Consider the following 16,640-nt stretch of genomic DNA (forward strand, 5'->3'; position numbering starts at 1 on the left):
TGGTAAACTGGTAACAGAATAGTTTGTTTTTCGTTCTAGAAATTCTCCCACTTTTTTATTTAGTTATCGTTTAATTCTTTCGGTGCTTACTGCTTACTTCATACTCATACTATATAGTTTACAATGAGTAGTAAGTACTAAGTTTCATTAGTTTGGTATTTTGGCTTTTTGACTAACGGCTCGCCTATTTTATTATTTTTGACTTGTTTTTATTAAATTTATATAATTTTTGAAGTTTCCTAAAATATTATTTTACTTAATATCGTACATAATCCTACCATTTAAGCAAGTAATAACGAACAAAAACAGAACCAGTGAATGTTATCATCCAAAAAATATCATTGAAATGATATAAAACGAAAAACATTGAATACAATAATCAAGATTTTACATTTAAACCTAGTATTTGAAAAACTAGTGCACAGGTACCTTCAATTTTTATAAACTAATATAACTGTCTCATACATTGTATTGATCTTTATATTATATTTTTATGTTACTGTTCTATAGTTAAACATTAACAATGAGTTACGGCGATTCTGAAGCTAAAATGAATCTTTCTGCTTTGCAAAGAGTAGACCCATATGTTGATAGTATTGTACAAACGGCAGGACATGTTGCTTTGTATTCATTTAATGCAGAAGCGAATGCATGGCAAAAAACCAATGTTGAAGGGACTTTACATGTGTATACACGATCTGCTGAACCATTACATAGTATTATGATAATGAATAGATTGAATACAAACAATTTGATGGAACCAATTGAAAATGGCCTAGATCTTCAACTTCAAGAGCCATTTTTACTATACAGAAACTGTGGTGGTTCCATTTATGGTATTTGGTTTTATGACAAAGAAGAATGTGCCAAAATTTCTAATATACTGAAATCATTGATTAAAAACTTGATAGTAAAACAAAATGATAAAATTACTAAACAAGAAACTGGTTCCACCAAAAGTATTGATCTCGTTTCAATGCTCAGTCGAGCACAAGAAGATTATAGGTAATTATTATTTTATTTATTCAATATGCTTGTATGCTTAATCCATCGGTGTTAAAGATATGATGAAATCAGTTGATTTTTTTAATTTAGAGAATTATTTTAATATCTTATTAAGATGATAAAAATGGATCATTGACTTGCTATTTAGTCAAATAACGATCCATTTTAAATTTAAAATCCAAGAATTTAGTATAACTACTAAACTACACTTTTAGTTGTGAAATTTTACAATTCATGATGTAGCATTTTTCATACTCGTAACAAAGTTAAATAATATTTAGATTAAAATAAACAAATCCTGGCTCCTCATGACAACTTTTTTTAAGGTTAAAATGGTAGTATAAATATTGGTTTTTGGTTGATATTTTTTTTTTAATAATAGCGATTTGTAATTTGTGATAATATATTAAATATTGCTCAGCTCATTATACTATTATTAACTATATTAGTAATAGGCGCTCATATTAATTAGGTAATACATTTTTTACTATCTTTAATGTGTTAGTGCTAGCAATAATATTAATTTAAAGACCAAAGCCAGTAGATGTAACTAAGAACAGCGGTTCCCAAACTTTTACGACCACGGCACCCTTGAGAAACAGTTTATGTTTCCTGGAACCCCCTTTTTTTAAATAATATAAAATAATAATTTTTAATAATATAAATACTCCAAATATAATTTAAAATAATTTTCTCAATAATCACATACATCAACCCTTGAGATTGTCCCGCGGAACTCTAAGGAAGACACTTTGGGAAACGCTGGCTTAGAACAATGTTTGTACAATTTCCCTGTGTAGGTTAGGTTTTTAAAGGCAACATTTTTAGTTGCCAAATAAATTAAAATAATTTTTATTAAATTTTAAATCGGTATATCAAATTTATCACAAACCACCAAAACTACTATTGAAGCCTATACCTTAAGTAAAAACCACAAAAATAGCAAACTTCAAATTATAATAGCTTTTTAATAATGATTTTCAATAACTTCTGCAAAGGGCGCCAAAATACAACTATTAAAAAAAAAAAAAAAACAAAGATTATAACCATGAAGGTGCCACTTATGTTAGGTTTAATATTTCACAATTGTATTCTTCAATTTAGAATAGTATGTCAGGGATAATCCCCTTACAAACTTATACCTGATAAGTTTATATTCAGACTATATTTCCAATATTTTATATAATTATAAATAATTTATGCATATATAATCACTCATTCACTCATTACTTTTTCTCAATAATAAACTTAAAGTTTGAAATACTAACTCCTCTAATGCTCTAGATGTACAATAAGAAGGGATTTTAAAGATTGGGCTCACACATAATTTTGTCTCAAAATATATATATGTACAGTAGAGTAGAGTCATGATAATCTAAACGCGATTGGGGAAAGGGGTTGTCCGAATTACCAATTTGTTCAGATTACCTATGATTGCGTACATGGGACCATATTCTTGTACTTTTTCGACAAAAACTAATAATTGTTATCAACATATTATGGAGTTCGATGACGCATGTTTTTGATATGCAGTCATAATAATTGTTATAATTATAATTTTATTGGTCTACTAAGTACAATAATGAAACGGTGGCAATGTACATTCGAAGTCGTTCAGATTATCATGTCTTTCAAATTAGCCTGTGTTTAGATTATCTAGACCCTACTGTATAATATGTACTATGTAGTTGCCATTAGTTACAGGAAAAAAATTGTCAGAGTAACCGCATAGCATTAGAAAATTGACTTTTGCAATTAAAAACCAAACTTATTTATAATATTGTTTTTCCTTTTATTTATCTTAAATAAAATAGCTATCATAATTGGATATAGTTTTATATTTGATCAAATAATCCTATTAATAGTGTTCAAAAAATGTGCAGTTTACATTTAAAGGAGTTTAAAAAGGGATAAATCATTGGGTATATAATTTGTCATAGGCAACACTATGTAAGATCAATTAATAAATTATATATTATTCTAATTTAATAGGGCCAATAAGACCAGTTCCAAAGGATCCGAAACCCCATCCAAGAAAGTTGAAGAAAATGCCCCCCCTCAATGTGTTATGGATTTTTTTGCAAAAGCAGGAAGTGGGAAAAATTTCTCAGAAGGATTACCATCATTATCAAGTTATGCAAATACCCAAAGTACTCAAACTCCAACTTTAAAAACAGGATCTAACGAAGCTTTGTTGCACAAGTTGATGGCAAGTCCAATTCATACAGTAGAACAAATTGAAATGCAACAAAGATCAGCAACACCTAGAACAGATATCTTGGTCACAACTCATACTGAGCAAATTAAAACTAAATCATGTTCATTCAATAAAATAAAGCCCCGAAGTTTAATAAATCAATTAAATCAACAAGATGAAGATAATACTTCCCATGCTAATCGAAATGGATTTCATCGGCCAAAAGATAATAAAGATAATTCATTTAGTGCATCATTGATTGAGCATTTTCTTAATCAAAGTGATATATCGGAGAAATCAAGTATAGCTATGGGTAAGTACTAAATATATATTTGTATTAACTTCTACTAGATTCCTTTAAAATAAATATTACATTTATTAAAACACCTTTTTTGAATGTTTCATTTTTATAATCATTATTTAAATGAGTTAAAAAAACAAAACACTTTTTTGTCCTAGGTGCATCTATGCCATTAGAATCACAACTTGAATCAGATGAGTTAATGCCACCTACTAGGTTCATAATGGATGAAATTGAAGATGAACTAGTTACCTCTTCAGTAAATGCAATGTCAATAACAGAACCTAAACACTTGGAACCAGCAACTAATAGATTGGAACCATTAACAAAGAATCAGTTATTACAAGCTTTTGAATACTTATTAAAAAATGATCCAGATTTTATGGTTAAAATACATGAAGGTTATGTCAAGTCATTATTACGGAATTAAGATTATCTATTAGGATTCCATTACTTTAATAGAAGTATGACTATTTCTTTTCGACATTTTGACAAAAATTGCATTATTTTTTAAGCAATATATATTTTTTTCCAAACAATAATAGTTTTTAATTGCTATACATAAATAATAAAAAAAACTATTCCCTATTTTATTTTGTGATTTGAAACTGTTTTATTATTATATACAATATACATTCTTGTACTAATCTGTGCAGTTCAAAACAAATGCACGTATAAATTGAACATTTTGATTTATATTTTGAAGGTTGTAAGTGCTTCAAAGTATTTTTTTCATAATCAATAATTAATAATTTCTCCAAACGGTATTTCAATTTTGAAAAAACAATACAATTCTTATTACCAACTATCATATATTTATGCTGTTGATTAAAATAGCTACTGTTGGTATATTAATTGTACTTCACTATTTAATTTTTAATTTTTTTTAAATAAATCTTTTGGTTTATTTTCATGCCAATTTATAATTTATTTTATTTAAAAAAAAAGTTATGTAACTTCAATGTTATCTATTGAAATTACAACCTTTCTTTAAAATTAGACTTCTGTATTTTAATCATGTATAATGTTTAGATTGTTTTGTATAATATGAAAAACCTGTTAAAATTAAGCTTTAAATTATTATTATCAATTAAAATTAAACACAATTGTGTACTAAGTTTTAATGTTGATACTGTTAATAATGTGTGAAAATGTATTGATGCAATTTTGCATTTTAAATATATTGAAAAATAAAGTAATGGAATTTTAGTTATGTTCCAAACAATAATGATTTGCAAATACATTATAAAAATAATTTACCTATTATAATATTTTTTAGAAATCTAAATAATTATAAATTGAGATGGCTTCAAATGCATTATCATTGGCATTTAAGATATTTTATAAATGTATTATAAACTACTTAGTCTATCATCTCCTTTGTTTTTTTTTACATTGGACACTTAGATTTTGTTACTATCTGAAATACTATTTTGGTAGATCTGTTGAATAAATTCATATATCAAAAATTACATTAGCAATTTATTTTATAACTTATTATGATATCTGTTGTTTATAACAATTATAACTAAATATATATATATACAAGTACAAAAATAGATCATTAAACATCCTATTTTTCATTATTTATTACTATTTGTAAATAGTTTGAATAAAGTATAACCATACTAACATAGTATAAAGTGTAATATAAATGTGGATTCAGTTAAAATGTTTAAATTTATAGGCCAGCTTTATCAGATAATTTTTAGTTTCGATAATAATAACAAAATAATATTTGAACATAGTGATAAAATACACTTATGGTTGCTTCATAAAATCTATGGTATACCTAAGTCTAATGTACAATATTAAGACTTATTAAAAATAAAAATAGACAATAATAACTCATTAGAATTTTGACAATCAAATTCTAAATTAAAGTATAGTAGTGCTATTTCTATAGTCATTTAAAGAAATTAAGTGGTTTATAAAATTCTTTAATTATATTATATTTATCTAATGATCAGTAGTGTAAGTTAGTAGTAATGTTTATTTTTTTTTTTTTTTGGTGGGGGGGTCAAACAAATATTTTTTACCAATTGTGTATAGAAAATATAGTAATGGAAAAGGTAATAACATATCCCTAAAATAAAGGAAACAATTAAATAAATTTGTATGTGTTAAGTTGAAAAAATAGGACATATAGAGCCGTAGAGGTAATCACTCTGCTATACAATAGGTGTTAATGTGTATCTCTTCATAGATCAAGTCAGAAATTTGAGTGTTTGTTGTTAATGAAATGTTAGACACTTTAATGTATATATGTTAAATTTAAATTATGTATAAATAATTATTTACAAAATACGATTGTAAGGCGATCGTTGCATTGATTTTATCTATCTCATAAAGCAAGTTTTTACATGCAATAAAATAAGAATCTATAGATAACAACCATTAAAATTGATATTAAGCTATTAAAGTAATTTATTTACTATTACTAATATAGTTAATTAAATTCATTTTCGAAAACATTGCATTTGAAAATGTGATAGTGTATAAAATATAATATTTAATTTAAATTTAAAGTATAATGAATAATTAAATATTAAAATGTCTCTAGAAAAAAAAATAAAATTTTGTTTTTCATTCCTTAACTATAAAAATTTGAACATTTTACAAAGAGTCAAATATTTAGAAAATTATAATTTAAACATCTGGGGAAAACTTCATATATCTATGGTTATTTATTTATGGATTACAACAATATATCAAAAATCGATTGGCGATGAATTGTTATTTTACAGATTAATGATCAATGTTGTAAAAACTTCAAGCGCTCAAAAAATTGATGTGGCTTTATTTTATTATTTAGGTCTAACTAAAAATCGTAAACCACCAGAAAACAACTAGCGCACAATTATTACAATCTTTATAGTTTATAATCGTGGTCCAAAATAATCACGGAGACACGTAGTAAATAGTATAAATACATGTTATTGTACACTATAAAGTAAAGACCACGAATCAAGATACTTTCGTGGTAAAGGCTAAAAATATAGTTTATACTATAATATTAGATATGATAAATAAATAATCATAGACAAGTATACTAATACAGTAATACACTAGAATAATATATTCTTAGTAGCCTGTCCGCCGTCTATGAAGTATGGATGCTGTGACATTATCAATACCCCTTGACTGTTCTATGATAACTTATCACTAATAAATCTGTATAGATAGTAAAAAAAAATTAGTCCTAGAGAAGAACAAATATATTATTTAATATTTTATGAATTATGAACAAGACCCGGCATAGTTCCCATTAAAATTGCGGATTCTCGATTCACCTATTATCACGAGTCAGCATTTCTGTTTTCAATAGTCTATTCATAGATTAAATTTTCATAAATCTTTGCGAATACCTTGGTCGTGTTCTAATATGTTTGTCTACAATGATAACTCTTATTATTATAGGTTATAAAAATATCCGGTTCTCTTTTTGTTCGTGAGATTTCAGATTTTATATTTATTATTGTTGAATAGTAAAAAACAATCTGTTTTTTTCTGAGTTCTAATAAATATTTATTGGTGGACGTCTGGATATCCGATATTGTCATTATCGAGACGTTTGCCTTAACCTTGGATAATTTTGTTGATAACTCATTTATTTTACTCTGAAAGTCTGAATTACTAAATTTCCAAAACCCCAAAATGGACAACATTTTAGCTGCTAAGCAAATTTTAGAAAATTATGACGCTCGTGTTCCCAAGGATAACGATCGGGTGTATAAAGACGAATGTATTTATTCATTTGATTCTCCAGTAAGTATAGAGTTTTGCACATATAATATTAACCTTATATTGTATTGAGTATACATTGATGATAAAATTAATGTATATTTTCTTACAAAAAGTACACTAACATCTATGAGAAAGAAATATCTAATACCTTAATTTTATGTGTTGATTTTTTTTAATAAAGTGACATTAATTATACTAAATGTGTGTATAATATTTTACAGGACTATGAGAAAGGTCTTTTTATTTGTTTAAAAACATTTGCTGGGTTTGGAATTGATCATGTTGAACGTTATCATAGAAAAACTGGATGTTCCGTATTTTTACATATGCTTAGAGAAAAAATAGAGGTATGTTTATTATTTAAAAAATTCTAATCATTTAAAAATTTTTAACAATTCATTTTGAAGAATAAATTTTAATTTCGTCAGAAACATGAATAATATTTTTACCTATACCTATTATTTTATAGGATAATTCACAGAATATTATTAACTTACACAAATCATTGTAACAGTAAATTAAATATATTTTTTTTATATACAAAAGTAGAAGCTTCGTTTAATGTTTTTATATTAATCAAAAAATACTAGTAATTAGTATTTAGTAAATGCCAATTTAATATTGTAATTTATGTCAAATTAAATATTATAATATTTCTGACTTATAAGCTATTGTAGATAGTATGTACCTATCACATATGTATATATAAATTATTAGGTTGAAACCAAAATGACACAGGTAGGCGATGCTCCAACTGAACGTAAAATTACTAGACTAGCTATTGGTGTAGATGGTGGATTTGATCCAGATGCTGAAAATAAAAAGTATAAAACAATAGAAAAATATTCTATAGTTATATTACCGTCTTTTAATTCAATTCCATTTGAAACTAGTGAATTACCACAAAAAGTAATTATAAAGTTATATTTATTTTGCTGATTAAAACAGTTAACATATTATTTTAATTTATTTTAGATTATTGACTCTGTAAAAGGTATTATTGAAGCTAAATCTGCTAATTATTTGGATGAATTACAAAGTTTGTCTAGTACTTGGGATGGTGAAGTTCGACAAAAAACTGTGTATGTGATTAATTAAATTTATGACAGAATGTCTGTTTAAATAATGCTAATATAAAAATATACATGTCCATTAAAACGATGTCACACCCGTGTGTTATAATTATTTTAAAATAGAAAAAAAATGTATAGTATTAATATGATTACATAACTTGGTTCAAAATTAAAATATTTTCTTTAAAGATAAAATTTGCTATGTTGTACATCTGGAAAAAGGAAATAACATATGCGAATGTGACGTCCTTTTAAAAATAAAAAACAATACATCTTTCTTTACAATCATAATTTTTTATTCATTATTAACTAACTTTAAAAAGTTAGTACATTTATATTATTTCTTTGCTTGTAGTAAAATATTGAAGTTACTAATTTTAGTAACAACATTTTTGTTTGACTTTTGATTAAATATTCTGTCTTTTAACATGATAAGTTATGGATTTTTATGAGCTTTAGTTTAATACTTAACATTTTTTCTATTCATTAGATATGCTGATATAGAACAGTTAAATAACGGTAAGAAAATTGCTCCCAGTGGATGGAAGTGTGAATATGAAGATTGTGATAAAGTTAATAACTTATGGCTTAATTTAACTGATGGTTCAATTTATTGTGGTCGCAAATTTTTTGATGGATCTGGGGGAAATGGTCATGCTACTCTTCATTATGAAAAAACAAGTATGATATTAACATTTTGATTTAATTTTGAACTTGATCTAAGCTTATTTTGTATTATTATTATTTTAGAATATCCTTTGGCTGTTAAGCTTGGTACTATAACAAAAGAAGGTAAAGGAGATGTATACAGTTATCCAGAAGATGATATGGTGGAAAATCCAAATTTAATCAAACATCTTTCACATTTTGGTATCAATATTTCTGCTTTAGAAAAGGTATTGATTAATATTGTTCATTGTTTATATACAACTAAAAACTAATTAAATATAGTAAATTTACAATATTTAATTATAGACTGAAAAATCAATGGTAGAATTAGAATTAGATTTAAACCAAAAGTGTAATGAATGGGCAACAATACAAGAAAGTGGAAGTGAGTTAAAACCAATTTTTGGTCCTGGTTATACAGGTATTCACAATCTAGGAAATTCTTGTTACATGAATAGTATCATACAAGTTTTGTTTTCTATTTCGGATTTTACAGATAAGTAAGAAATTCATTATATTGATTTAATATTTATTTATTTATAACTTAAAATAAATATTCTTATTTTTAGGTACTATTTAGGCTCAAGAGATATATTTGAAATGTGCCAAACTAGCCCCATTGACAATTTTGATGTGCAAATGTATGTTAATTATAATATTCAAATATTTATATATTTATCTAAATAATTTTTTTAGGGCAAAAGTAGCCCATGGCCTATGTTCAGGAAAATATTCAATGCCACCTCCAGAAGTTATTGAAGGAAAAAAAAAATATTGGCATCATGGTATTAGACCAAATACTTTTAAATTATTGATCGGCAAAGGCCATTCCGAGTTTGCTACAAAAAAACAACAAGATGCACAAGAATTTTTCTTATATTTCTTGTCATTGATAGAGGTACATATTTTTTTGTTTTTATATACATTTATTTACAAAAGTAATAATCCTGTATATAATTTAATGAATATTTTTAGCGCTTTTCTCAAAATTCTCAGAATCCAGCAGAATGTTTCAAATTTAATATTGAAGACCGTTATCAATGTTCAACTACAGGACAAATAAAATATACTTATAGACCAGAATACTGTTTGCCATTGTCTATTTCAATGGACAATATTATTAACAAGACTGAAGTCGAAATGTTTAAACAAAAACAAGCTGAAAGTGAAATTAAAGAGTAATACATTTTTTTTTATTATTATTATTGCTAAATATATCCATTTAAACTAAACACGGTATAAGAAGTATATTTTTAGTAAAAATTAATAATAAATTAAAATTTCAATTGTTTGATTACTTTTTATCTTAAGGATTCATGCAAATTAAAAATAATTATATAACAAATATGTATTCATGTTTTATTTGTTTTTAGTGCAAGTTATATAGTCCGTCCAAAATTAAAATTTGCATCTTGTTTAAATTCTTTTGGCCAGCCTGAAGTCATTGAACAATTCTTTAATGCTGCGTTAAACCAGAGAACTACTGCAGAAAAGTATGTAGTATTGGCTTTATACTTTAAATTTTATGATGTATCTATGCTGTTTGTTCTTAATTTTCAATTATAATATTCCCACTTAATTTCAAGGATTACAAGATTTGCTTCTTTTCCTGATTACCTCATGATACATTTAAAAAAATTTACACTTCGTCATGATTGGGTTCCTATTAAGCTGGATGTATCTGTTGATATGCCTGAAGATATAGACATTGAATATCTTAGAGGAAATGGACCACAAGAAGGTGAAAATCTCATACCGGAAACTTCAGGTGTGTAAATTATTATCAAGACCTTGTTAACCATGTGACTTAATATTTCCTATAAACATTTTTATATTTTTTCAGATGCTCTTCCAGTATTTGTTTTTGATGAAAATATTATGTCAGAATTAACAAATATGGGATTTCCTCCAGATGCATGTAAGCGTGCAATATTTTCCACAAAAAATAAAAGTCTTAACGATGCTACAAATTGGCTTATGGAACATATATCAGATCCTGATTTTTCAAGTCCTTTTGAACAACCTGGAACGGAAAATAATTCAGGTTACAAAGTTATTTTTATGTTTAACTATTTTCTTATAATTCAGTTTTTATTAAATTAACATTATTTTAATTTTTCTTCTTTAGAATTTTTACCTAATGAAGAAGCAGCTGCTATGATAATGTCAATGGGTTTTGAACGAAATCATGTGATTGCTGCTTTGAAAGCTACTGAAAATAATTTAGATCGTGCTCTTGACTGGATAATGAGTCATGGACCAGAAGAGATACTCACAACAGATGAAACACCAAAAAGTAATAAATCTGAATTCAGAGATGGAAGAGGAAGTAAGTGAATATAAAACATTTTTATATAATACTACCTATACCAGTAACCTTAATTTTGGGACTCAAATTTATGAAGCTAATTCTAAGCGAGACACATTGTTAAGAGATGTTTATTAAATAGAATAATTTTACTCTTAAGCTTATGTCAAGAGCCGCGTGCAGTTCATGGGCCTTGTTGTGACCACCTCTGGTTTATTGAAATTATATATATATATATATAGAAATATAGATTTTTGTTATTTTAATTAATTTTTAAATATTAATAAGAATATTTTTGTTTTACAGTATATAAATTGTTTGCATTTGTATCTCACATGGGCAGTTCTTCCACGGTTGGACATTATGTTTGTCACATAAAAAAAGAAGGACGTTGGGTAATATTCAATGATGAAAAAGTAGCAGTTTCCCAAAATCCTCCTACTGACTTAGGTTACTTATATGTTTATAAAAGATGGTCTAATGATCAGGTTTAGTGTTATTTTATTATAAAATATCATAAAGAATAATTTTAATTTATTTATTTTTTTAATTCTATTATGAATTTTTGTATTACTTTCAACACTGAATAATTTTTTTATGAAAATGATTTTTGTAAATTGTATTCAAAAGTATTTTCTGATGACAACGTTTATAAAAAAATTAAATACATGTAATTCATTAAATATTAACATTGAAACCTAAGCTAAATGCTTACAACTAAAAAAGTTAAGTTAGTTATTTGTACTATTGTTCATAGCTTTATTAATTTTTTCTGGAAAAACAAATAATTTAATATATTTTAAATAAATTTGAACTTGAAATTTTAATTGAATAAAAGGTACCTTTTTCTGTTATTGCCTGATTTATACTGTACAAGAAATATATTAATTGAATTTAACCTTGTTCTTGTATTGCTATTTATAATAATAGATATTAATAAATCGTATTAAATAAGATAAGATTTTCAGCATAAATTATTATTAATATGCCTTTATTATTATTGTTATTAATAATGATCTAAATTTAACCAGCTACATGGGCAGTAGTTATCAAAAAAGTTACAATATTAGTAAACAAAATATACTAATCTAGTAATTGCATGTAAACTATGATCTAGTAATCATTCATATAATTTTACATGTAAAATCATATAATAAATTACTGAGTTTCAAAGACATTTTTCTAATATTGAGACTATGAAGACTAATGTAACATAAATTCGGCAACTAGGGGCATGACCTAATCAAAATGCATAACCCTGCTGCAAACCAATACGAAAATTTTTAATATGCTGTAATAAATATCTATTATTATTTTGCTACATTGCACATGACAGAAATGAAAAACAGCCTATTAAATTTATAAATACTCATTTTATACATATTTTGACAGACTAGCTTGTGTAGTTGTGTTGAAAGTTTATAGGTTGCCATTGATGGGTTATGCAAGTTGTTGAAATATCTAAAGAAAAAAATACTGAAAGATAGAAGTGGTAATTATATTTATACTATACTATAAATTATAACTATATTTTGGTTCTATTCTGTCTATATAAAAATGTAATATTTTCTTAATTTAACATCATATTGTATAGTTGATGGACGAATCATTACCATGATAAAAGAGAACAAATTACTGTTATTGTGCTTGTAATAATTACTCTGAAATCAAAAACTTGGAAAAGGAAGAATGGAAGATACCAAATAGAACCTTCAAAGTGCCAATGCATTATTTTTAGTGAAAGAATAAATATAATCATATATTCAATAATGTCAAACTGAGAAGTGTATATTTTAAAATACACCTACCTAAGTCACTTGGTGCAAAAAATGAAAAATTCATGTCAATCCCTCCAAATCAATTCAGATTACTTTAATCGCTCTTCTCTCTATCGATTGTTTTCCAGCCTACATCAAAAAATACCTCACCCGAGGTCCTTACCTAAAGACTAAGTGTCAATAATTTAACTGATGTATTCATATATGCTCAGACTCCTTTTCCGTTCAAAACTCCTTAAAAATAAAACGTGTATAATATACAGAGCGTTTTTACGATTCATCTAGTATTATGGTGTAACACGATAGGCCTCTTCTAAACCTTCAAGTACAAAAACCGTACAGGTATTTCAAATTCCAATCAATATGTCTAAGATAAATAACTAGCTCCCTGGTAAATAACTCGTTCCATAAATAACGTACTTTTAACTTTGCATTCCAACGTTTACTATATACTTGCTTCTCTTACAAAAAAGGAACTATTAAAATCCAATTGACAATAGTTTTGCCCTAAACAAGTTCCTAATAAGCCACCTAGGCGCCTGAAAAAAATTAATGTAGGAATGATCTACTTTCCCCTTAAAATTCTCACCTGAGGTGCCGCTACTGGGCGACTTCTCACCCACACATCTTGACTCATTTCTACAGGTACATAATATCAGCATATCACATTTACTTATTGTAACTTATAAGTGTTGTATTTATTTTGTACAGATTGTAAATTTTCATATTTAAAAAATAAAAATGTTTACTAAGTAAAAAAAATGAACACTTGGAAATCATTTTCCTAAATTCTTTATCAAAAAATATTTATACATTTAACATAAGTACACAAATCAAATAAATCAAAATAATATCTAGTTTAAATTTGAAATCACGCAATTTTACTTATTACAATTATTATACCCATTAATCCATTTATTGCAGAATAGATTATTACATCATTCACGATTTCTTCTAATAAAGCTTGTGTTCGAAGTTTGAGTTTCCACTTTTCCCAAAATATTTTCACTTCGTAGATAATATTTGAATTTAATGATACCTATAATTTATATCATAGTATAGTAATATTACGAAAAACAATTCTGAGAAATAATATGGTTTTAGATATTTCTACATTAAAATAATTTACTATTAATATTACAGTAAATGTAAATTGTTTTAATTTTCAATTTTCGGCTTAAACATTGCATTTATTATCTACATCATATTGTTATTAACTTTTGAGTCAATGCCACCTTAATTTAAACCTGTGAGAAATATAGGTTCATACCGTTGATGAGACAAACAAGAAATTCCTTAAAAATAATCTTTATATTATTTTGAAAGTATCATGCGTACCTATAGTAAAATACATTATATACTGGTATGCAAGTTTTAATAAAGGTAGTTAATACACTACGAATAATGTTTTTGAATTACAAAAAATAAATATAAAACATCTTTAAACTTCATTTAAATATATAATTTTGTCCTGCAAATTTTAATTTTAAATACTTATATATTTTTTTTTTTTTTTTTGGTACCTAATCTATAATCTATATGAAGTATTTCAAAGGAATTTCGTATTAAATTGTCAAGTTTTAACTACAAAAATAAAATATTTTTTTAGATTGTTTATTAAAAAATAATTCACAATTTCACAAAATTTTTTGCTTACTTATTTATTTTACAGTACTCACAAAAAATAAAAAAACTAATATTTTATTTACGACAGTCTGGTTACCACGGTAGTTATTTGACGAAGCTATTTTTCAAAGCTTTTATTCATATGCTAATAAAGAAATTTAATGCGCATACGGTTGCGACATGGCTGACGTAAATTTTCAGAGGGGTCCTGCCTACACGCTGGGCATGCTGCTGCCGCGGAAACAGACTTCACTCCGAGTGCCCGGCCCCAAGTACGACTTGAGCAACGTCACCCGTCACGGACCGGTCAGAGTGATCGGAGCCTCGCTGGCGTCCAAGTTAAAAGTACAGACTACGCGTACTCCGGGGCCGGCCGCGTACAACACAGTACCCTGCATGTCCGCCACGTTGCCCACGATACCATTGTGTTCTATAGGGTTAGTATATAACAACATTACGCACGCGTATGTGTAATATTAATTATTAATAATTGGGCAGCCAATGTATATTAATATTTTATAAAATATGTAGCTTAATAAAAGTTGTTCACAACGGTTTTTGGTTGACTTTACATGATTAACATTCAATGTATAAGGTACATATGCGGTGTATGCAATGTACGCTTCACCTAGATTTTATTCGGATAAATACTGTATAGCAACTCTGAGACGAAACCCATGTTATGTTAGTTATGTTTTTCAAAGTTCGAGGTATTGGTAAACAACAAAATAGTTCGTGAAATAAATATGATTCGAAATGAGTACCTACCTACTTTAGTATCCTGTACTATCACTATTTTTATTATTAATTAATTGGAATCATTATAACTGCAAGGGTTACGATTTGATTTTTTCATTACTCTCATGTGAGTTGTGACATAATCGTATTTAAAAAACTGTTCAAGACGTCGTATTCGTAACGTTCTTTTTTTACTTTGTTTTTCATTTTTCTGCCTTTTTCCCCACTTTTATTCTTCGATACGCCCTGGGGCTGTGGCAGAACGTTACTATATAAATATAGATAATAATGTTTAAGTACAAGTAAAAAAAAACCGTCTGTACAATATGATACATTATATACCTACTCAATAATGCGATATGCACGTCGTTCACAAACTCATCATCATACGCACTGCAGGACGAGACGGGACTGTCTGAGGAAAACCACACGCACGCCGGCGCCGAACGCTTACGCCTTGTCCACTACCATCGGCAACCAGGCGCCCGACATGCCGTCCGCGCCCATGTACACGATTTCCGGGCGGTCGGCCGAACCAGGACGCGGGGGCGTCGGCAGGCGGGGAGCGGCGTGGTACTCGTCACCGGGACCGGCGCGGTACTCGGCCGTCGCGCTGGACCGTTTCAAAAACCAGACTCCCCGGCCCGTGATGCTCGGCAGCGTCAATCAGCGGACGCGCGGAAAACGCACACCCGCGCCCAACGCTTACTTCCCCGCCCCCGGCCCGGCGTCCCGTTACGCCAACGCGCCGCAGTTCTCAATCGGCGGCCGTATAACGACCCGTGCCAATCCGTACTACACGGCCGCCGACAAGGTGCCCGACTGGGAATGACGTGCGCGTGCGGGCCGCTGTACGGTACACCAGGGCGTAAACTCCGATGACGTTTGAAAGGGTGCCCGCGCTGATCGGGAGCGGACGCCACGCGGCTGCGATTGCACCTGCGAAGACGTCGACAGCCGTTTTCGTTTTATTTCGGTTTTATACCCGTGTGAAAATCATTGTAAATTAAATGATACAAAAATGATTGGATTCTGTGTATTTTTATAACCGTTATTAAATCCGGAGGAAAAAAATATTGAGACTTCCGGTAAACTTTATTTTGTTTTGTTAGAGTTAAAAAATAACTTTTAAAGAATCTTGTATTAAAATTTAAAATATAAGATGTAAAAAATAATTGTATGCATTTATATCTACAAA

The 16,640-nt window shown here is 27.8% G+C and overlaps 3 protein-coding genes across 4 annotated transcripts; all 3 read left to right on the plus strand.

Annotated features, from left to right (window-relative positions):
* Positions 1-82: 82 nt before the first annotated feature.
* Positions 83-4,039, plus strand: LOC113561289 (mRNA-decapping enzyme 1B). The gene is made up of 4 exons (XM_026967624.1): positions 83-425; positions 511-1,005; positions 2,998-3,515; positions 3,662-4,039. The coding sequence occupies exons 2-4, from the start codon at positions 524-526 to the stop codon at positions 3,931-3,933; spliced, it is 1,272 nt and encodes a 423-aa protein (XP_026823425.1). The 5' UTR covers positions 83-425; positions 511-523; the 3' UTR covers positions 3,934-4,039.
* Positions 4,040-6,772: 2,733 nt separating this feature from the next.
* LOC113560628 (ubiquitin carboxyl-terminal hydrolase 5) lies at positions 6,773-12,114 on the plus strand. Of its 2 annotated transcripts, none has more exons than XM_026966617.1 (15): positions 6,773-7,271; positions 7,472-7,597; positions 7,989-8,159; positions 8,226-8,332; positions 8,814-9,004; positions 9,074-9,219; positions 9,299-9,492; positions 9,562-9,633; positions 9,689-9,890; positions 9,968-10,170; positions 10,366-10,485; positions 10,579-10,760; positions 10,836-11,036; positions 11,121-11,321; positions 11,607-12,114. In XM_026966617.1, exons 1-15 carry the CDS (start codon positions 7,161-7,163, stop codon positions 11,792-11,794), a joined length of 2,415 nt encoding a protein of 804 aa, XP_026822418.1. In that variant the 5' UTR covers positions 6,773-7,160; the 3' UTR covers positions 11,795-12,114. The 2 variants fall into 2 exon arrangements, with proteins under 2 accessions (XP_026822418.1, XP_026822417.1); XM_026966616.1 differs by having other exon boundaries at positions 6,774-7,271; positions 7,968-8,159.
* A 3,680-nt stretch (positions 12,115-15,794) lies between these two features.
* Positions 15,795-16,274, plus strand: LOC113561049 (outer dense fiber protein 3-like protein 2). The gene has a single exon (XM_026967244.1). It carries the CDS (start codon positions 15,795-15,797, stop codon positions 16,272-16,274), a length of 480 nt encoding a protein of 159 aa, XP_026823045.1.
* Positions 16,275-16,640: the final 366 nt, after the last annotated feature.

This window comes from Rhopalosiphum maidis, chromosome 1 (assembly GCF_003676215.2).
Source record: "Rhopalosiphum maidis isolate BTI-1 chromosome 1, ASM367621v3, whole genome shotgun sequence".
Classification (NCBI taxonomy): Eukaryota; Metazoa; Arthropoda; class Insecta; order Hemiptera; family Aphididae; genus Rhopalosiphum; species Rhopalosiphum maidis.

Bases quoted from the DNA above. Each gene is read 5' to 3' on its own strand.
- LOC113561289 (XM_026967624.1), top strand. From the start codon at position 524: ATGAGTTACGGCGATTCTGAAGCTAAAATGAATCTTTCTGCTTTGCAA. The intron at 1,006-2,997 runs GTAATTATTATT...CTAATTTAATAG, and splicing joins CGAGCACAAGAAGATTATAG to GGCCAATAAGACCAGTTCCA. The intron at 3,516-3,661 runs GTAAGTACTAAA...TTTTTGTCCTAG, and splicing joins GAAATCAAGTATAGCTATGG to GTGCATCTATGCCATTAGAA.
- LOC113560628 (XM_026966616.1), top strand. From the start codon at position 7,161: ATGGACAACATTTTAGCTGCTAAGCAAATTTTAGAAAATTATGACGCT. The intron at 7,272-7,471 runs GTAAGTATAGAG...AATATTTTACAG, and splicing joins TTTATTCATTTGATTCTCCA to GACTATGAGAAAGGTCTTTT. The intron at 9,220-9,298 runs GTATTGATTAAT...ATTTAATTATAG, and splicing joins ATATTTCTGCTTTAGAAAAG to ACTGAAAAATCAATGGTAGA.
- LOC113561049 (XM_026967244.1), top strand. From the start codon at position 15,795: ATGCGATATGCACGTCGTTCACAAACTCATCATCATACGCACTGCAGG.